This window comes from Patella vulgata, chromosome 3, assembly GCF_932274485.2.
Source record: "Patella vulgata chromosome 3, xgPatVulg1.2, whole genome shotgun sequence".
Lineage (NCBI taxonomy): Eukaryota > Metazoa > Mollusca > Gastropoda > Patellidae > Patella > Patella vulgata.
This window is the reverse complement of record NC_065881.2, coordinates 61918528-61942172: the sequence shown is the minus strand read 5'-3', so window position 1 is coordinate 61942172 and position 23645 is coordinate 61918528. Positions and strand designations below refer to the sequence as shown.

The following is a 23645-nucleotide window of genomic DNA, read 5'->3' as shown; positions in this document are numbered from 1 at the left end:
ACTAGGACAACATTCGACAATCTTGGTACCTGTAAATTATCATGAATTAACTTGCAGTGCCACACATATATAAAAGGGTCATTTGTTGATATTTAAACCCACAGATTACCTCACAATCACTTTATTTGAATTAACCTTCCCCCTTATAGTACACTGTATGGCGTATGCCCGTCTTCATTAACCCAGCCGGAGCAGAACAGTCAGATGTTAATTTAAACCCCATTTAAATTCATTTCAATTCTACATTCAAGCTTTCATAAGGTTCAACAAAGTGAAACAAGGGCCGTAACTGTAGAAGATATTAATGGAAACTGCTGAAATTCAATAGGCTTTTTCGTTGCACTAATTCACATGATGCATATAAATTTCATAGATTGTATAACTTTTGTTGTTAAGCGTTCACGAGTCATAACTTGAGAAGAAATTAACAAAAATTATTGAAATTGAATAGGATTCTTCATCTCACTGATGTAAACAAGATGTCAATTGCAATCAGATGATAAATGTAGTCTGTAAAGTGTTCAGAAGGGGGGGTGGAATTGGCCTAGTGGTTTAGAGCGTCACGCTTCGACCTCTAGCTGGCCGGTCACCTCTGGCTTGCGGTTGTGGTTTCGACATAGGGGAACTTTCTCAACCTTGTGGGTTTACTCTGGGTATTCCGATTTCCTCCCACAGGAAAGACCCTTGTGCGTGCGCTAAGAAAATGGAAGCGGACGTTAAACACTAAGGACAACAACATGTTCAGAAGAAATTGTGGACGACGGACGGGGGCAACAGCAGTATACGATCACATTATCTATTTTAGATGTTGGGAACTATTAAACTTCCATTCAAATTTTGTGTAGTGATAACAGAACATAGATATCCTTGGACAGAATCTCATTGAAATGCACTATTTAAAAAGCACATGAAATGACCATATAAAAGTGGTATGTACTTGAAGCCAGTGTTCACTATTGGCCTATACACTTTAAACCAATTCCATGTCATTGACCATCTTATTAAAAGTTCTACAACATATTTCAACTTTTTTTATACATCCACATTTCCATGTGAACATATATTGTCGTCGCCCTTGTCCGTTTGGACGTCAGTCCACAATTGCTTGTGGACACTATACAGGTCACAATTCTTAACCGATTTTGACGAAACTTGAACCTATAAGATCTCGGTTCCTTTCGATATTGGCATGTATCGGATTGAAACTTCGTGGATTATGGCCCCTGATTGTACTAAAAATCACATTTTTTACTTGTGGACCCTATAGAGGTCACAATTTTGATCAGATTTTAATGAAACTTGAAATGCATGTTTATAACCCAAAGATCTTGGTTCCTGTCGGTATTCGCACATATCTGATGGTACCTTCCTGAATTATGGCCCTTGATGTTACGAAAAATCCCTTTTTGTTTAGCTTGTTCTCTGTTCATCTCTTGAAAAATGTGGGCATATCCTGCCTGGTAGCCGCTGGTTTATTATAGCCATAATTGACGTCAAAGGGACAACACATGCGGACTGCCAACAAACATTACATACACATCACCAGCTGGCAGACCACCCACACCCGAATTGTTCAAGATTATAAACATGCGATGGGGAATAACATTTAAGAGTGAATTTGAAAATGCCACATGACGTTTTTGTGATCAAGGGTTGTGGAAGTTCTAGCAAAAAGTTCATACATGTACTTCCAAAGGATGAATTTTATGAGTAAATTGTTAAAATGTGGATCAGCAAGCTACTGTTACAACAGTGGTATGCAAACCAATTATGTTACATAGTAAAATCTTACTGAAGTTATTGAAAAATATTTTTTCAAGGGAAAAGAAATCGCTATGAAAATAGTTAGAAAAGAAATACTCACCTTGAAATCTGTGTTATTCACATGTTCAAATATAAGGGCAGGAGTGCGAGACTACAAAAGAAACAAGTCAAAAGTCAGGCTGATGTCACCCGCCGAAATCCCAAAAATAAATGACACAAATTAATTAATTGCACATTTATCTTTATCATAAGTATCGAGCAGTCAAACTGATTGTTTGAAAATTCTATCTCAATAAGGCGCGTTATTGTGTTCCAAAGTCTCAAATAATCAAATTGCTCATTGCTCTGCTTACCCTGAGCAACAAATGTCTATTAATTATTGAACTATATACCAAGCTTCATCACTCTCACTTAATTAGAACAAAGTAATCATGTCCCAAGGCATCAACCAATCAGATTGCTTATCTCTGCTTACCGTAAGCAGACAATGTTTATCATCAAACTCCATCAAGGCATTCACCTAATGAACGCCTACACCTAGTTTGAACATTCTAGCTCAATTAGAAGGAGAGTTATTGTGTTCCAAAGTCTCAGCCAATCAAATTGCTTATCGCTCTGCTTACCCTGAGCAGAAAATGCTCATTATCGAACTTAGTCAAGGTAATGATGTTATGAAACTACACACCAAGTTTTATCACTCTCACTTAATTAGAACTAAAGCATGAACCAATCAAATTGCTTATCTCTGCTTACCCTAAGCAGAAAATGGTCATTTTCGAACTCCATCAAGGCATTGACCTAATAAACACCTACACCAAATTTGAACATTCTAGCTCAATTAGAAAGAGTTATTGTGTCCCATTTTAATAGTCCCTTTCTTTCTTCGAAAGGCGAGGGACAATAAAATGTTGGCTGTAATGTAAATCTTCACTTGAAGAAAATGCCAAGGCATACACATATAATTTATCTCACAAATTTTTTTATATTCTGATAAACAAAAATCATTATGTTGAATTAAGTGTTCAGGACAAGTGTTACAATTATTACACCCACTAGTGATACAATATGCAATGTGTAGGATATGATACAACAGTAACTCTGAATTTAAACCTAATCTATAGAATATTTCGTAATATATTCATATAATAATATATATACAATGTTCAGATTAAGTATTGGTTGTTAACCAGTCATAATTTGGGATATGAATCGCCAAACATTCCAGCAGTGTTTGAGTGGGAGGAGTATGATACATTGAAAGGATGCAGCAATACCCCGAGGATTGTGATTAATCACGATTATTGGGTCAGGCGATTAAATAAGCGCCTCCTTTCACAATAATCCTTATTTCATGATTATTCTTAAAATAATCGCAATTATGATTTGGGAGAATCAAATTTATAAACTTTGGAAAGTATTTCCTATTATTTTGGCTGAATTCTTATCAAAATGACAGAAGGATGAAAAACATCTGGTGTAAACAGTTTCTAGTTACCCCACTGCACTCTAAGCTGCGTAAAGTGTCATTGTCATAGAAACCAACTCCATTGACCGATTGTTGACCATTGATTATCCAGTCTGCAACTATGTTATGGTACATGTTATGCGTCTGGATAATATTTCTTTTTTTACCGTCAAAAACAATATAATTAAAAGATCGCAGCTCATTTCAGCTAGGGCATTTTCAGATTTTTGGTGCCGTAGTAGAAAAAATCCTAATTTCAAGCACTGTCCTGCTTTACAAATTGATCATGCAACAAATAAATAAGTTCTCAATAGATTGTGTGTATTTTTTAACTCCGTAGGATAATGTGTATGATACGATACAGCAGCAACAGTCTGTGCACCCCCTATGTCTAGTTTAGTTTATAATCGTTGAAAATAACACCACTGTAACTGTAAAACATGGATATGCCTACAGCGCACATGGGTTAAAAGTGTATTCGATAATTGCAATAGATTTGTCAGACTTTCATATATAAAATGATAAACAAAATATGTATTGACGTTATTACACGGTCAGGTGACATCCTCCTGGGACTATTCTATAACCGATACATTAGTCATTATTAGGATCACAAGATCTACCATGGCAAAAAAAATGAATTATGCTGCGGCAGACAGGGGTAACATCGGCCTTTACCACAGTTTTGCTGTTTGCCGTGGTTAATTTCGAGCACTGATAGTGTATTTACTCATGGCTGTTTACGACTTTATTAGTTATAAAGTTACAATTTCATATTTTCTAAGAAAGTCAAAACATAATTATTTCTATGTCTTTTGCTCAATAGGTTGTCAACTCACTATTATTGGTTATCTTTCTCACACTTAAAAATCTTCACACCGGAAATAATAACACAATTACCTCCCTTGTTTTCCTATTCTCCACCATGGAATAGCTTGCTATCTTCAAACATTTGAATTTGAAGTTGAAAATGATATTTTTGCCAATTTCTCAACTAGCGATAGTGAATTATAGGATTAATAGGATTATTCTTTAACAAGGTAGGACTGTTTATAGATACCATCTATTTTAGGGCTCGATTTTAATACATTTTAAAAATATAACTTAAAAATATGAATTTGTAACTTTAATAATCACAAAAATGAATCCTTCAAGCATGATTATTTGAATTATCACGATATTGTGATTATTTATTTTGCAATAATCATGATTAATCAAAATTATTTTTGTGTGTATTCTTACATTGTACATCCTTAATTGTAGCTATTACTCTGATAAAAAGTGTTATGTATTTTTCAAATTTCCCCTCCTCGTTACCCAAGTTGGAGCAGAACAGTAGGACGTTAAACCCTATTACATTTTATTTCATTTTATTTAAATTTACCTTTTGGAACATTTCGTACGGTAGGGTATGGTAGAGCAAAATATAGTGTTGCACGATTTGTACTGATCAGTCTGTTAAAAAATTTAATGTGATTTGACTACTTTCCGGTTTTTGAATCATTAACCCTTAAACAGTTTTGTCGACTATAGTCACCATAACACTATACAGTCAAGTGGTCACGGTCGACCGCAGTAAGAACATTTTTTATAAGACGCATTTGAGCATTTAGTTTCGTATTTAATTGATACGGCCACGTATGCGTGTCAGACAGGAAGTCAAGGGCATTCAGATAAACATGTCTTTGTTCAATTTATTAACGATGTTGAGAAAGTTAAAGACTAGCAAAGTGCTTGAAATGCTTATGAATGATTCTGACTCGAATTATATCGATGAAACCGATTCTGAAGACGATATTTCTAATGAAAATGATTTAGAAAACGAGAGAGAACGGGCAAATTATAGATCAACTTATCCCCGTCAACTTTTGTATTGGGTGTCAAGAGTCAATCACTTATAATTATCCGGCAGTAGTCTTTTGAAATAGGCATACAAACTATTTCACTTTAGCCTTTATCTAGCCTGACCACTTGATTTCATGACGTCAAAATGACGCCGACTGGTTACATATGGGTTAATGCATATTTAAAATTAAAAGAATCATTAAACAGATTATATTTCAAAAATTTGTATTCATTGTATGCCATCCATCCAAGAATGTAACCACTTTTCATTAAGAAAATCAAAGCTTACTCACCACAGGGTCTTTAACAATTGCAAGAAGAGTTATTATATTAGTTCCACCACGTAAATTTTCCAATATTTTTATTTCTCTTTTGATTTTCTTCTTTTTAACAGGCTATAAAAATAACAATAAAGATTGAAAATCAGCACTACATGCAAGTACATGTACTAGATGTTCTTGGAAGAGAATTTCCAAATCAAATCTTTTTTGGGAGAGCAATAACAGCACCAGAGAGATTGTTCCTGACAAGCCCGAATTTATGCCAGACATTACCATACAATGTACAATGATTACTAATAACTATTTTGTAGGAGCCCCGCCAAGGGTGGTCTCACCACTAAAGAAGGGAAAATACAATTTTCAGTGACAAAAATATTAAAGTTTATTCCAGGTTTACTTGGTCATCAAATATTCGAAATACATTTGAAAATATAACTTAGTATATATCCTTCCTAGACTTTACTGCTGGTGGCTTTGAATTCAGGACTAGTGATCAGAAACACTCCGATGATGGCTATTTATTAATTAAACATACATTATGCAAGAGCTAAATCTGTCTATTGCAGGTCTTTCTTTAGGCCCGAAATGTTATCTTAATTATTAATTAGACATTAATTAACTTATACAGACCATAATCAACTCTAGATGGTTATGCTAGCCTGCGATCTTTAGTGGATTATGAGCCAATTTACTGCATAACTTTCCTTCACGATTTAACGATTAATGGATAATCAAGACTACGCTGTTTATTGTACTGACTTTAGTAATGATGATCGAGGCTAGGCGGAAATTTCAAACACTTAGTTCTCAGTTCATAGTGGATCAATTTGAATGAAATTTTCAGCAAATTGCCTTTACATTATCTAGTTTTTAACTATTATAGTGAGAACTGCCAACTCATTATCGAATCTCCCATAATGTATCTTTAAGGGAAATTGTTTAATTTATGAAATATATAATTAACTTTTATTTGGGATATTTTACTTTACATTAACCAGCGGCTGCCAGGCAAGATACGCCCACATATTGCAAGAGATGGATTGAGAAAAAGCTAAAAAGATAGGTTGCTAGGCAACAAAACTTACGCCCACAGCAGCTACATGTAAGTCGTCCGGGCAGTCAACAAGGGTTGTCACATATTTTTACTTTTTTCGGTAATGAAACATTTATAATACACTACAATCTGATTAAGAGCAACAACTCACGAAGTAATAATCAGAAAACTATTAGAATTTGTTTGGTTTTTATAAAGTTCTGCCCCATGCTAACGTTTTGTTTGATCTTAAACTCTGTGTATCAATCTGAAGTCAATTGGATGATAACTTTAGCCTTTAGAGCGTCACAAGATTTTGCAAAGTGATCAAGGGCCATAACTTTGGCAGTAATTATCGGAAATCGTTGAAAATCAATAGGAATCTTCGTCTCATGACCTCAAACACTGTGTATAAATTTAAACTCAATCGGATGTTAACTTTAAACTCTACAGCATCCACAAGATTTTTTGAAGTGATCAAGGAACATAACTCTGGCAGTAATTATCGGGAATCGCTGAAAATCAATAGGCTTCTTCGTCTCATGACCTTAAACACTGTGTATAAATTGAAAGTCAATCAGATATTAACTTTGGCCTTTAGAGCGTCCACAAGATTTTTCAAAGGGATCAAGAGCCATAACTCTGGAAGCAAATATTGGAAATCGCTGAAAATCAATAGGCTTCTTCGTCTCATGACCTTAAACACTGTGTATAAATCTAAAGTCAATCGAATATTAACTTTGGCTTCTAGAGCATCCACAAGATTTTTTGAAGTGATCAAGGGCCATAACTCTGGCAGTAATTATCAGAAATCGCTGAAAACCAACAGGCTTCATCATATTTTGACCTTAAACACTGTGTATATATTTAATGTCAATCGGATATTAACTTTAGCCTCTAGAGCATCCACAAGATTTTTTGAAGTGATCAAGTGCCATAACTCTGGCAGTAATTATCGGAAATCGTTGAATATCAATAGGTTTCTTCGTCTCATGACCTTAAACATTGTGTATAAATTTAAAGCAACCACAAGATTTTTCAAAGTGATCAAGGGCCATAACTCTGGCAGTAATTATCGGAAATTGCTGAAAATCAATAGGCTTCTTCGTCTCAAGACCTTAAACACTGTGTATAAATTTAAAGTCAATCAGATATTAGCCTCTAGAGCGTCCACAAGCGTGGACGCCGGGGGCGACGACAATATACGACCACATTTCAATGTGGGCGTATAAAAAAACGAAGCGATTTTTCGTACAATCACGGGCCATGATCCAGAAAGCTATGGTCTGAAATGCGCAAATATCAAAAGGAAATGAGATCTCTGAGATATATATTTTAAGTTTCATCAAAATCGATTAAAAATTGTGTCCACAACCTTTGTATTACATACTTTTACACAATTTGCGTACAAAGAGCGGTCATTTTGTTGTGCAGTTTCATTTCGATTTTCTTGAAATACGAATTCAACCATCATTATGGTGGAATGGTGATATATTTAAACGGTTTTAAAAATCAGATAAATAATTGGTTCCTCTGGAGAGTCCACAAGCTAAAAATATGATTTTCCGTACAACCAGGGGCCATAATTCAGGAAGTTACGAACCAATATGCGCAAATATAAAAACACATTTTTTCATACAATTGTGACCCCTAGAGGTTCCACAACCTTGATATTCCATACTTTTACACTATTTGCATACAAACAGGAGCGACGATTTTCGATCCTTATTCACAGAATTCAAACATAGGCATCATTATGGTGTAACGGTGAATATTCATTCAAACAGTTTTTTTAGATCGGGTAAATATTGTGACCTCTAGAGGGACCGCAGGCTAAAAAAACAAACAGTTCATTTCGGGATTAACATGTTCAAATTTATTTCAATAATTCCCCTTTGCTTAGGGGTCTTTAACAGTATGAGAAAACCGGAGGACCGGGAGAAAACCGAAGAGATTGAACAAGCGAACCTACTCCAAAACAAGTACAAGCGGGGAGCAGAGGTGCGTTTTTGCCCTCTACATCTGCGTGACTTAGAGCCGCTCAAAATACCCAAAAGAAGCAAGTAAAATTGTTTTTGAACAACCCTATTTTAAGCGTCCTTATTTTATTGATACTCTATGAAGTCTAATGAAGAGTATTCTAGCCAATCCCAAGTCTCATATGAAATGTGCTTTTTAGCTTCCAGTGAGGCAAAATAGGGGGCTTCTCAAAATAGCTACGTCTAGAAGGCGTACTGCCATGAACTTAAAGATTATGAATGAAATCAGAGGAAATACAACAAGGCATTGACCTAATAAACACCTACGCCAAGTTTGAACATTCTAGCTCAATTAGAAAGAGTTATTGTGTCCCAAAAAGTATGAAAGACAGACAGACGGACGGATGGACAGACACATGGACGAACCCATTTTAATGTTCCCCTACTTTCTTCGAAAGGCGGGGAACAAAAACAGATCTTATGATTCAACGCACAAATTAACCAATCGGCCACCCCCACCCCCCAACTCAATTAGAAGCAGAGTTATTACAGGTATGTCTCAAGAAGGACAACCCGACAGACAAAACCATTTTAAATGATAGTCCTTGTATATAAAATAAACAAAAGGGACAATAATTAAACAGGTAATTAAGTCTTGAAAATCATTTTAATTAACCTACCTTTAAAATTTTTATCACACATTTCTCATTGTTAGTGATATTGATAGATTCAAATACTTCACTGTATTTCCCTCTTCCCAACTTGCGTACAATTTGATAGTCATCCTGATTGCTAAATAGATAAAGAAATAATTCAAAAAATAAAACACACATAGATCCCTTCTTAAACCATAAAGATCTTAATACATGCATAATAGGCCTACATAAATCAAATAGATTTTAATACCTGTATGCCTGGTGTACTTAATGACTGGTTTAATTTGTTCCTAGCAGAGTAAAAGTTATCTGCCTCAACAACGTTTACATCACTATAAAATTGGCCTAATAAAATTGTGCTGGAGAATTATTCTATAAAGCTTACCATTAGATTTGTTTTACACTATGATGAACCTGCAGGTCAATCCTAATTTTCTTATTTAAAATATTTTCTAATACTTTATAATGCTTACTTACACAAGTACATATAATAATAACAAGTCAACAGTAAGGCTAATGTCCCTCGTTGAAATCCAAAAATAATCACTGAACTCAGTCAAGACATTCACCTAATAAACATCCACCATCAAGTTTTAACCTGAATAATGCAAGAGCTAAATCCGACTATTGCAAGTCTTTATTTAGGCTTCAGAAGTTATCTACATGTAATTATTAATTAGACATTAATTCAACTTATTCAGACCATAATCAACTCTCGATGTCATCGCTAGCCTGCGATATTTACATTTACTGGATTAGGAACCGATCTGCTGTTTAACTTTCATTCATCATTTAATCATGAAATGGATAATCGAGACTATGTTTTTCCATTGTACCGACTTTAGTAATGATGATCGAGGCTAGGCCGAAATTTCAATTGATAAAATCTTGGTTCAGAGTTGATCAATTTGACTGAAAATTTCAGCAAAGTGCCTTTACATTATTTAGTTTTAACTATTATAGTGAGAACTGCCAGCTCTTTATCTAATCTCCCATAATGTATCTTTAAACTTTCTACCTCAATTAAAAGCAAAGTTGTTATGTTCCAAAGTCTTGACCAATCAAATTGCTTATCGCTACTTAGCCTAAGCAGAAAATACTCATTAAATTTAGTCAAGGTATTGATTAAATCAACCTATACTCGGAACTACCACTTAATTAGAACCAAAATTATTGTATCCCAAAGCATCAACCAAATTGCTTATTTCTGCTTACCCTAAGCAGAAAATGCTCATCTTCAATCCCCATCAATCAAGGCATTCACCTAATAAACATCTACTCTAAGTTTGAACATTCGAGCTAAATTAGAAGGACAGACCCATTTTTAATAGTGCCCTGCTTTCTTCGAAGGCATGAGACAATAAAACTATACACCAAGTTGCACCACTAACTGGATCAGACTTATCGATATATACTCTTCAAAAAAAAAAAAGGGGGATATTGAAATGCAAATACATATGCAGGTTGTGATATGATAAATAGTCACGGACACTTCACATGCTTTGAGAGTATGTTCTTTTGTTCACAGATGAAGAACTTATTGCCCCAACAGAACCACTGAGCTGCACGTGCGACACCTAATAGCGCCATACACGTGGGAGGGGTTCATTGTCAAATTTGACACTTCAAGGTAGGGTTGATGAAAACTGCCGCATGCTGGTTTATCTTGCATAGGATTTACTGTTTAGCGTATCTTTGCTTTAGAGTGTTACATTTAATTTGCAAAATGAGACGTCTTCAACATGATGGACGTCTACGTGCTATTGGCATGCTTCAAATGGGTTCTACACAGCGAGCAGTAGCCAACATGCTTAATGTGTCACAGTCTGTGATCAGCAGACTGTGGAACCAGTACCAACAAACACAATGTTGATGATAGACCTCGTTCAGGTCGTCCTAGAGCCACTCCACTACACAAGCCCAGGATCAATACATTCAGACACAGGTCCTCCCAAATCAAGGACAACCGGCTAGGACCGCGTGTTGTGCCTCCAGTAACTCGCCAGCACATGGCAAACAGGCGTCAATGGTGTAGGCAGCATAGAAATTGGGGTAATCATCGATTGGTGCGTGTAATGTTCTCAGATGAGTCCAGATTTATTCTGGATTTCACTGATAGGCGTGCTCGCGTTTGGAGGCGTGTAAATGAGCGTCATGCTAACGTTAACGTCAGATAGCATGACAAGATTCGGGTGTGGGTCTGTTATGGTGTGGGGAGGAATCACCATTAGTGGCAGAACAATCCTGCATATTGTTCAAGAAGGGTCACTGGTGTGTACTACCGTGACCACATCCTGGCCTTTGCTCGACGGTTCATCTTTCAAGATGATAATGCCCGTGCCCACAGCTTGTGTCATGAATGACTACCTCCAGCGTCACAATATTGTCCATATGCCTTGGTCAGCCATGAGTCCTGACCTTTCCCCTATAGAGCATGTCTGGGACATGATGGGGAGACATGTTCGTCAACGTCAACCGACAACACTGCAAGAATTGGCCATGGCACTGCAAGAGAAGTGGGTCAGATTGCCCCAAATCGTGATTGGACGGTTGATTAGGAGCATGCCACGACGAATTGCTGAATGTCTGAGGATTGGTGGAGCAATTACTTATTATTAAGACAAAAATCAAAAACGTCCATTTTCACTTTTGACAGTGTATCTCTTTGCGAGTGAAATGGGGCAATCAGATAAGCTACCCATATGAACTGTTTATGTTCATGTGTAGGCAATTGGCCTGTTATTAACATACACTGGTTACCTCTAATAAAAACAGCAGTGCATTTCTGCAGTTTTGTATTGTTTCTGAATATTCCCTACTATTTTTGAAGAGTATATAATATAACAACAAAAATCTTGCATGTTTCATGACATGGCTCGAAATGGTCGCCTGTCTACTTGTCACTGACAGGCAATTTTTTCGTCTGACAGGTAGCAAGTAAAACTACCTGTCGCAAGCGACAGGCGGACTAAATTTTACTTGATGTTCAGTAAATTGAATTAAGACCATAACACTCACAACCATGTCACGTACATTTAATTGTTCGTTTCTAAATGCAAGAATTAAGCATGGAAATACTGTGAAAAGCTGCCATTTGCACTGTTTTCATTTCGCTCTGTCGCAGGCTAAAGTTACCCTCACAGTTTGGAAATAAACAACTTTTTAACAATAAATTTCACACCATCTACGCTTGTTTTCATCTGCTTGACACTAGTTCATAACATATTATGAAGTATTATATCTACATAAATTAAAATGCACGCCCAAATCATCTAAAATAATTCTAGCGTAACGACACCACAGTAAATGTGGTTGTGGCTGGAATGGAAATGCACACGGCTCGTTGCCTGGTGTATTTAGTATCTAATCATTTAAAAAGTTTAAAACAATTTCCATAAAGGCTATGAATAATTTATAAGACAATTTAACAAAATCAAATAATTAGGTTGGAAAAATATTTCATATATAAATATAATTTGTAGCGTAAATATAGACAGGATATGTGAGAAAGGAATTCCAGGGGGCATTACATGTACCTGTCCTCCGCACGCGGTACATGTAAATACGGCGTCATGTACAGGTGTGATTCGTGTTTTGAAATTCAATTTATTACAGATATTTTAAAATCTGAATTCTACACAGTTGTGGTACCAATATGATACTTGGCGGAATTCACGTGGATACGGATGATAGAATTGTACGAATCTTCGTTGAGTCGCTGAGCCAAAGCAGATTCATCGGACTTTCAAGAACTTTTAGGGATTCTGATGCCGAAGAAATGAAAAGGTTTCATATTACGGTATTTATATGGATATTATGGAGCAATGTACGTCAAGACCTAAACAATTTAAGAGCATGTGTGTACCTACATGTATGGATATGTGTGACGTGATTGGTCTTTGATAACTGATAGTGACTATTTATTTACTGAACGAGATGTTTTTAAAACATTTCGAGGCCTGTTTATGCCATATAAAATAATGATAAACAAAGAGACACAGTAGTACCAAACATTCCAAGCTTAAGTTAGTTATGACAATTTAAAGTGTAAGCGGTCATCTTTATTCGTCTCTAATGTTTGAGCTATACTAATTTGATTTGTACTCCCAAAAACTGCAGCCAAGAGATTATCTAATCTACAATTTAGTGTTTTAATCTTCAAAATTACTAAAATTATCTAAAACAACACCTTTCAACCTTTATTAGCCTTCTGTATTGTTGCACTCTGAACACAAGACTATCCAGGGGAGTTGAACTAAAGGAAATGATAGAGACCCAGATAAGACGACCAGATTTCAATCAGTTAAATTAGGTTTTACATGTAGTAAGTATCTTTAGCATGAATTTTCACAACAATATACAGTAAACCTCTCATAAGTAGGATCCATTTAATCTTCAGATAAAATTGTTTAGACCCTTTGATCCTGGATGCCTGTTTGTTTTTCTTATTTAATTTCTGCGCAGATGTCAGATCTTCGCTCAACTTGGATCAAAATGTTCGGTCCATTTCATCTAATTCCAGCTTTTTTCCTTCGCCTTAGTCGAATTGGCATTATGTTCAGAATTTCACTGTAAGTTATGTCCTGATGGTCTAAAACTTGGTTAGGTATTCCATGCAGAGACCCAAAATACTTTCCTCTATCATTTTGACTCAAATCAGCCTATTTGACACAACCCCATAATAGGATTTTCACAGAAAATTCCAAACTCCCTGTCTGCTATACCAGACACTTTCCGGGAAAATTTAGGACATTTTTCAAAGATGGCGACAAAACGGAAGTTATCTACTCGCACCAAAACGGAAGTTATCTACTCGCACCAAAACAGAAGTTATCTACTTGCACGTACAAACAAAAGCTTGAAATGTGCCTTTGAATCAATTATTATCCAGCCCTTACAGTTTATTTCTAATCGAGCTAAGATTGAATTTCAGTCTTCGGCTGACTAGGACCTTCACTTACTCGGATAAAATACTGTAATTTCTTTAAAATCAGCATTAATAATATTACAAGTATGATATGAAGGAACATATCATATTGGCTAAATAAATTCCAGACCTGACAAATCTGAGATAGTAAAGTTTGCATCCCTATTGCAGCCCAGTATTTTTTCTTGGAACCATTCTTTTGATTTAAATGGCATAAAAACTAAAGTCACTAAAGAAAACATAAACGAAAACCTTTCTGAAATAATTCTACTATCATTTAACATCGTTCACTGAGTGACATGTCATTCCAGTCTAATTGAAAATGAAAGTCGCTCTTCATTAATCAGAAATTTTATGTACTTTTTGTGTTTGATAAATAAATGTCCATACACTCCTGTATCAGTATCAATTTGGTACTGTGGGCTAAATCATGTTTAGTGTACTGTTATGATACTGATTATTACGTAGTTTTAAAACAATTTTCAACTCCAGAAATAAAGTTGGAACTAAAAATTGCAAACCGGTACCAGTATCACATTTGACAAATTTCCATACACTTAAAGTAGCTAAGTCTCTAACTCAATATCATCAAAAATCTTCGACATTAAAAACACAAATTATTTGTCAATTCAAATCAACATTGGTCTTGTGATCTTACAGGGAAAAGATGGGCTTCTGATATCAAATATTCAAGACAAAATAAACATTTTACCATTGGTACACGAATCGTGTACCATAATGCGTTTCAGTGCCATTTGGAACAAGGGACTCAAAGAACGAGGCTAGACATATTCCACAAATCATGTCAAATGGTGACGCTTTATTCTTATCTGGAGAGCATGCGCAATAAATACCATCGGTGTAGACTGAAATAACCAGACGCTAAAGATTGTCATTTAATTGAGACTTTGCCGCATTTCGCCGAACCTAACTGATTAGAAATTACAGTAAAAACAGAAACAATTGAATGTAAATCAGTTTATATACATTGATATTACATTATTATATGTGTTGCGACCCATTTGTGTCAATTTTTATGTCCCAAATATTAGCGATTTAGCTCCTTTAACATGTGATCATAATTCTTCTCTGTTCCGCACTTAAGTCTACTAATGGCAGACCAATTCAACGCATTATTGGATCATAGTGTTGGATTATTATAAATTTGTATCAAATGTGGCAAGAAATGATTCCTTTTGGCGAACAAAAAAGAATTACGATGCCGGCAAACAAAAGAAGGTAGTGAATGTAGACATATTGTACCTGTGAGGCAACTACTAAGGACTCCAAGATAACTTTACATACAAGTTTATATAGGTCTAAGGATGGACAGGAACGGTCTTTGTCCACCCAAAAGCTCTAAGATAGCTTTACATGTACAAGTTTATATAGGCCTAAGGATGGACAGGAACAGTCAGAGGTCTTTGTCCATCCAAAAGGAACTACATTTGGATTAGCAATGAGAACATGCCTAAAAACGTTGAGATATAGGCCTAATCAGAAGTAGACTGATCATGTGCTTGTTTTTAACTATGATTGGATCAGATGCCTTTAAAGGACCTAAGTCCGTAACTCAAAATCCTCCAAAATCTTCGACATCGAAAACACAAATTATTGGTCAATTTAAATCAACATTGATGATGTAAACTTACCGGGAAAAGATGAGCTTCTGATATCCGATATTTAAGATAAAATAATTTTTTTAACATTGGTACACGAATCGCGTACCATAATGCGCTTCAGCCCCAGTTGTATTGAGGGACGAGGCTAGACACAATGCACCAAATCAAATGGAGTTATGTAGACTAGAATAACTGGACGCTAGAAATTTGCACTCGATTGAGATTGCTGACTTATTTCGTCGAACATAACTGATTTGAAATTGGAGTAAAAACGGAAACCATTAAATGTAAATCAGTTTATATACATTCATATTACAGTATTATATGCGTTGCGACCCACTTTTGTGAATTTCTAGGTCCCAAATGTTAGCGATTTAGCTCCTTTAATAGTTTCACCTGGCAAACTGAATTTCTTTTAATGCACAAGTTAATTTTATACTATACTCAGCCCAATCTAGTGAAACAACTTTCATTTATCTCTTAATATTGTCAGTAAAGTGAATCGATACGGATAAATAATTGCAGTGCATTAGTCATGCGCGAATACGTATAGGAGCTTTTACGCGTGACGTACTTCCGGTGTCTATTTTAAGCCTGGCCTTTTTCTTCACGTATCTTAACATGGTAAATGCTAAGGAAAACGCGTTTTTTAGTCTTTTTCTTTTAATAGAAAACATATTCTTGAATGCCACTCTTGTTGTAAGATGCGTGTAGCATTTGTAATAAATTACTGATTTTACATCATGTCTAAATTATTTTTTTTCGTTTTAGTGACGATATACCACGTTGCAGCAGACGATATATGCCAAGCTCACACACAGTCCAGTTTACCGCTGTATGCAAAAGCATAAACAAAGATGCATTGGTGTATGAAGCCGATTTATTTTGTGTTAATTTTAATGCAAACAATTAATAGACAACGTCTTTTAGGTTGTAAAATGCCACGAAATAGAGCATAAGACTAGTAATTTATAGAATGGGCTAGAGTGGTGACCTGCGATTCCACGAAAGAATTATCTAAGACGATATTAAAATTTAAGCACAACCGTAGCACATCTAAAAAAAAAAAAGAACAATTAATAATCATGCTGTAAAAAATAATTCTGTATAGAATAGACCGAGTCCAGTTATATATTTGCATTTAACAATTGTTCTCTGAACCAAATACTGAATTAGAAATTGATAAAATGGACACAAATGTATCGTTCTTCATTTTTGGTTGTGACAGTGGAGATAAACTGACTGACAAAAGGTGAGCCAAGATGATTTATGTATACTCAGCCAAATTAAAAACTTGACACTCAGGATTTTTGGGACTAGATTTTTAATATTTAGTTTAATCAACTATTTTAGTGTTATGTTGTGCACAGACGACCTTGACATCAACAGAAAGCAAGAATACGTCTCGCCGAAAGTCCTTGACATTGGTAACGTTCGTGATGTCACAGTACCCCCCAAAATGAAATTCACAGACTTGGAGAACAATCGGAATAAAGTGTTTAGTAACGGTTGTGGCCTCCTTTAGCGTCTCGTACTGCCACACAACGTCTTCTCATAGATCTCAGAACATTAGAAAACACTACCCGAGGAAGACGTCGCCACTGCTCAGCAAGAGCATGTTGAAGGTCCTGCAACGTCAGTGGTGGATTCACTTGCTGAGGAATACGTCGACCCAGTTCGTCCCAGATGTGTTCCAATAGGATTAAGGTCGGGGCTTAGCGACGGCCAATCCAGGACTTGGACACCAGCATTTCTTAAAAAATTCTGGGTAGCAATTGCTGTATGGCGTCAAGCATAGTCTTGTTGAAACGTTAGTCCAGCCCCATGTCTGCATAAACGGAAGAAGAACAGGTTGCAAAATCTGATCCCTGTACTGGAGAGCATTTAAGTTCCCTTGGACAACAACAAGAGGAGAACGTCCACGTGCACAAAAAGAACCCCAAACCATGACGCTGTCGCCACCAACATAACGTTCACCTCGTCTGCGGTACACTCGGACCCTGCCATCGGCAAATCTCAAAGTGAATCGAGATTCGTCACTTAAGACAACCGAATTCCACTGTCTTTGAGTAAATCTTATGTGTCTTGTGGCCCACACAAGTCGGTTACGGCGATGGAGAGGTGTCAATATTGGTCCATTATAGGGCCTCCGAGCTCGAAGACCAGCAGTCTGCAAGCGATTTCGAACAGTTTGTGCAGTTACCCTTCCACCAAACATCTCTCTACTTGTGGAGGTTGCAGTGACAAATCTGTTTCTAAGATGACGTAATCGTATTGCTTGATCTTCTTGGAGTGACGTCACACCTGGCGCTCCCGCCCTTGGGCAGTCGGCAATAGTTCCAGTTTGAAGCACTCTCATTCTAAGATTAATTATTGTCTGGCGTGAACAATTAAAGGCTCTTGCAACAGTGACCACAGACTAACCAGCATAGAGCCTACCTATAGCACGTAGACGTTCTACATTTGAAAGGCATGGCATTTTCTAACAAAGATGAAAATAACAATTTTAATTTGTTTTTCCAGTTCAAGTTACGTGTGCGTGTTCAGTTTAAGCAAACTTGCATCGATTGACCTCACGAGTTTGTGTTTGCACATGTTTTTCAGGTTTTTCATCTTTATATGCTCAAAAGTCATGTGATCCAAGTGACTTTACAATTTTATGAAATTAAAGGCTTCTTACTACTTACTATCGTTAGAAATACTTTAAAATTTATTTGACTTACCAGAAAAAAATTTTTGTTGAAATTCAACAGTGTCAAGTTTTTAATTTGGCTGAGTATAGTTACTTAAGGAAGAAAAGGTTTTAAAGAAATATTCACAGATTCAACTTGATCATCGTTTTATTCTTTCTGTTATTCATATTCCATCAAGGGGAAATTTTATAAAAATGGCTGAAGTTTTACTCCGTGCATCAAACAACTATTTTATCATTGGTTAGAGCCGTCTAAATGCGGGGAAATTTACAGTAGATATTGGCTAACAGCACGCATAAACAATCTTATTTGCATATTGCCTACTATTTATAGTATTATGAGCTGGAATTATTTTTAAGTCGATAGCCTCAAGGACCAACATAGTACCATGTTTTTTTGTAGAGTATAGCATGTAGCGCAAAAGCAGACGATATATCAATCTCCCACGTACTGTCCAGTCGGCACTTGAATGGAAATAAGATAGACCATTTAAATCTTTTGTGTTGATAGTAAATAGTCCTGTAATTAATAGATAGCATCTGTTTGGTCGAAAATGCGTAATAAACTTGACCAAATTCTAGTTCGGGCCATGAGCATGGATCAGTCATCCACTTGTTTTCCTCAATTACACACGGCCATTACGGGTCTGTCGTATCTTTTCTACATCAAAGCTTTTGTTAATATTAATATTGTTTCTGGCATCGGTCAGTAATCGCTACACGTATGTAGAAATGGCGATTTGTTCCATTTTAAACAAGCTTACTGTACGACAGTATTTTCACAAAAAAACACACAATGGGTTGAATGGCATGGGTTTCAGTCTAGGCCACGTGTAAGGCCAGGGTCTGCACATGACCGAATGATGTCAAAAGGGAAACCCGGAAAAGCTCCTCACATATTTTGATTGGCTGTTGTACACGACATTTAGCCCTACTAGCAGTAGTAATATTATATTACTAGTTTTGGCAAGGCCTACTAGGCTACAATAATTGGTTCAAACTTCAAAAGCAAATAATACAACATAGGGCCTACTCTGATAATTGTAATATTTAAATACTTACCCCCATTCCACAACATGTGACTCATAATCCCAATATTCTTTGGGTTTGTGTGTATTTATATCAGGATAAACCCTTGCCCGACTTGGAAGAGGTGGCATGTTTAGTAAAGTTCGTACCGGTACGCTATTTTTATAGCGTATTACTTTTTTTAGGACAACCTTGTGTCCAAGAATACGGGACAAATAATGAAGGATAACTGAATTAGAAAACTAGTACCATGGAATCTGAAAATAAAGAAATAAAGAATGAGTTGAAATTAGGTAGGTAGGTCAATGGACCGGCATATAATTTTTTTCGGCTTTCGTCAGTTTTTTTTGTTTTTTTTGTGATGACGACAATGCGGCTGACAGCAAATTACCACACCGCAATACATACCTTTGTATTCAGAGAAACTTGTCTGTAAGTGTTACATTTAGAAATTCGTAAGGCTGACAAGCCTTGCATCTGTTTAATAAGAAGTTAGTTTGGAACATTAGGAAATGAGTGGCCCTGATAATGACATAAAACACAATATTTCAGGTTACATATAACACTCCTGACGCAAGATGGCGGCTGTCTTTCACCCGCGAACCTGCAACGAGGCTATTTTCCCTTAGCGCACCGATAGAAAAGAGTTGTTTCCCTTGCACTTTGTCTCGCTCATGGCATTAGATGAAATGAAATGAAATGGGGTTTAATCTCCTACTGGTCTGTTCCGACTGGGCTAATGGAGAGGGACATACGCCACACAGGGAAATTTTGCCCAGACAGCGGCGCTAAGGCCTACTCTTATATCGAATTCCAACACGCCAATGTGTAAACAGGACCTCGGTTTTCGTACCATCCGAAAGACTATACACTGTCCCTTGCCAGGCCCTCCGTCCCGCATCACTGACAAGAGGGAACCACGGCGCAAAGTTACGAGGAACTTTCTTGCTCAACACCTGCTGGGATCAAACACGTACGGAACCTCCAGTTAGCAAGTCAACGTCTTACTCACTGATAGCCACTCTTACATTCAGCAAAAATTCGGAATTATGATTAGGCTATGAATGCACATTTAGGACGAAAAAATGAAAGAAAAAAGTTAAAGTAGCTAAGTTAAAGTAGCTAAGTCTCTAGTCTAACGCAATATCATCCCAAGTCTTTGAAATTGAAAACACGAATTAGTTGTCAATTTAAATCAACATTGATGTTGTGATCTCAGGGGAAAAGATGGGCTTTTGATATCCAATATTTAAGACAAAATAAACATTTTACCACTGGCACTGACACGAATCGTGTACCATAATTTAATGCGTTTCAGCGCCATTTGTAACAAGGGACTCGAAGCACGAGGCTAGACATATTCCACAAGTTATGTCAAACGGTGACGTCACATTCTCACATTGAGAGCATGCGCAATGAATAGGCTATTGTCGATGTAGACTGAAATAACCAGACGCTAGAGATTGTCATTAGATTGAGACTTCTGGCGTATTTCGCCAAACATAACTGATTTGAAATTAGAGTAAAAATGGAAACGATTGAATGTAAATCCGTTTATATACATTCATATTACATTATGCGCTGCGACCCATTTGTGTCAATTTCTAGGTTCCAAATATTAGCGAATTAGCTCCTTTAAGTCTGAAAATGAATGGTGATTGTTTCAGCGGGTTTAGCTCAGCAGGCCTACCTTACATCGACCTTCACCATGACATATTCATATGGTACCGTTCCCAGTAACAGAAAAACGGTAAATCAGAGACTATGAATTTTTACGCTCACACTGAAATGTGTCGTCCCCATGACCGCAGGTCCACCCGTCAACAATTGGCTTGTGAATGCGATGTCATGTCATATAAAAGAAATCATGGCAAACTTTTAAGGCAGATTTCATTAGATTCCGGAAAGATTACCATCTGAGTTCCTAGACAGCAGCTTGATTCCAGAAGAAAAGGTGTAGCAATTTCTATCAGCAGACTCGAAATTGTAATCTATACTATGCTTGTATCCATGTATCCGGCTATGATATATAAAATGTAAAAACGAACTGTTGCATTGTTATAACTACTGAGAAGACAAACGTCTTATAAAAACAGCAAGAAGAAAATACACAACGTGAAGGAGAACACGATAGAGGCCTTCTGCGACGTTCCGTTACGGAGTTATCCTCCTCTGAAAACCTTGTGAACGTGATAGAGGCTCTGGTTTTTATCGGATTTCTTTCAGCAAACTAGGTGGGGAGCATTGGTGTCATGAACACTAGCAATATTCAATTTTCCGGAGCCATCCCCCTTTTCCGAAAACGTTGTGAACGCGACAGAGGTTGTAGTTTTTAATGGATGGGTTTTTTTTACAATTTTTGGTGGGAAGCATTTGGGTCATGGTTTCGATCCCTGGTGTGAGCTTATGTGGCTTAGAGATAGGGGTGCATTCTCAACCATGGGGTCACAGTGGCTAAGTGTGTAAGGCGCTGGCTCGCTAGCCTCGAGGTCTGGTGATTTTTCGGCGTGGTCCCCCCTTGTCAGTGATGCAGGACGGAGGGCCTGACAAGGACAGCTGTCTAGTCATTCGGATGAAACGAAAAACCGAGGTCCCGTATACACATTGGCGTCCACGTAAAAGATCCCTTGACAGTTGGAATTCGATGTAAGAGTAGGCCGTAGTGCCGCTGTCCGGGCAAAATTTCCCTCATAGCACACTGTATGGCATATGCCCGTCTTCATTAGCCCAGTTCGGAGCAAAACAGTAGGACGTTAAACTCCATTTCATTTCATTGCATTCTCAACCTCGTGGGTTTACTCCAGTTACTCTGGTTTGATCCCACAGAAAAGACCCCCGCGTTGCACTAATATGATAAAAATAAGAAAACTTGTCTACGACATCACTCTTGGTGGAAACGGACGGTAAACACCAATAGAAGAAATTTGGTTTATAGCATTTGAGTCATGAAAAACGACCTCTATCGATATTCAGAACTCTGCAACTCTCAGAATTCTGGGACTTTCAGCGTTCTGCGACTTTCCGTTACAGAGTTACCCCCCCCTCCCCTCCTCTACTGAAAACTTTATGAACGCGATAATATAAGGTCTACAGTTTTAAACGGAAAATGTTCAAACTTGGTAGGCAGCATTATGGTCATGAGAGGATGAACCCTAAGAATATTCAACTATCCGCGAATTTTCATTCCGGAGTCCCCTCCCCCTCTCCTCCGCTTTGTCTACCCCCTCCTCCACTTTGTCTAATACCATGTGAGCGTGATAGAGGCTATGTTTTAACGGATTTCTTTCAAATTTGAAAAACATTTAAGTTTTCTTTTACTGATATCTGTAGATCTGTCTCGTATATTTGTTTGCGTGTGGTGCAGTCGATCGATCGACTTTCTATAACGAAGCCAAAGTGTGTTTCCCCGCCCGGCTTCGCTCCACCGTCTCGGGTACCTTCCGCCCGCTCAAACCAGCAGCTCAACGACGGTGACATATTTGGCATACATTGTATTCGTTAACAGTTCGTAGCGGATCGCAGAAGTTCGCTGGGGTCTTGAGAAAATTTTGAATATGTTCAAGATTACTATGACAACCTTTGTATACGTAGAGCATTCGTTGTACGAACGTTTCGCACGTTGGGCCGCTGTTCGTTTATATACGCCAAACCCAACTTTCACTAGACTTCCAGAGTCCTGAGTCAATATCAACATGAAAATGACCCAAAACAGATTGCCATCGCTCAGTACATCCGAGGAAGAAGAAAATGGAGATAAGTTACAGATCGATGCGGACTAGAGTCTGAATTCGGAGTTGATGACAGCTCGGCTTGAATGACCAAGTTCTCGTCGAGCTCCACTGCGAGGACCCCACATCCTTTCTATAGATGATATCCATGGAATAGTTCACCATAGAATCGCTGGTTTCGGGAGCATTTGGAGCTTGGTCCTAAGCTCATTTTGACACCCCGTCACCTTTCCTCCGGTAACAAGCACCCTGGCATGAAATATGGATGGATGTCCCCACCACACAATATTTTCGTCGTCCGTGAGCTATAATCAACGTGTACATGGATATGGTCATGACGCACCTCATTGATTGGCTTGAGATTCGTTCGTTGGGCTTAATATCCGCTTCCAGCGAGGATGATATCGCAGTAGTTAGATTGGGTACCATTTCTAAAAGTAGAGCTTCTCCAATGCACGTGGAGCCGTGAATTAGAAACACGTCGCCTGTAGCTCGTCCGCAAATATTATGGTGCCACCTACTATATAAAGGCTTCTGTGAGGCATCGGAGGCTTGTCTGCGATATTACCTCGGTGGAAGCGGACGTTAAAGGCGGAAGTCTGACTTCCCTCTCTGACGCTCTCG

The 23645-nt window shown here is 37.3% G+C and overlaps 1 protein-coding gene across 2 annotated transcripts in view; it reads right to left on the bottom strand.

Moving 5' to 3' along the window:
• Positions 1–19912, bottom strand: part of LOC126816262 (casein kinase II subunit alpha) — a 35767-nt gene extending 15855 nt beyond the window's left edge. For both annotated transcript variants that reach the window (XM_050542551.2, XM_050542552.2), the window contains exons 1-5: positions 19702–19912; positions 19327–19550; positions 9048–9159; positions 5368–5469; positions 1865–1915 (exon numbers count right to left, since the gene is read on the bottom strand). In XM_050542551.2, the coding sequence (XP_050398508.1) occupies positions 1865–1915; positions 5368–5469; positions 9048–9159; positions 19327–19424 (363 nt within the window). In that variant the 5' untranslated portion in view covers positions 19425–19550; positions 19702–19912. The remainder of the gene's footprint in view (positions 1–1864; positions 1916–5367; positions 5470–9047; positions 9160–19326; positions 19551–19701) is intronic.
• Between the last annotated feature and the right edge of the window lie 3733 nt (positions 19913–23645).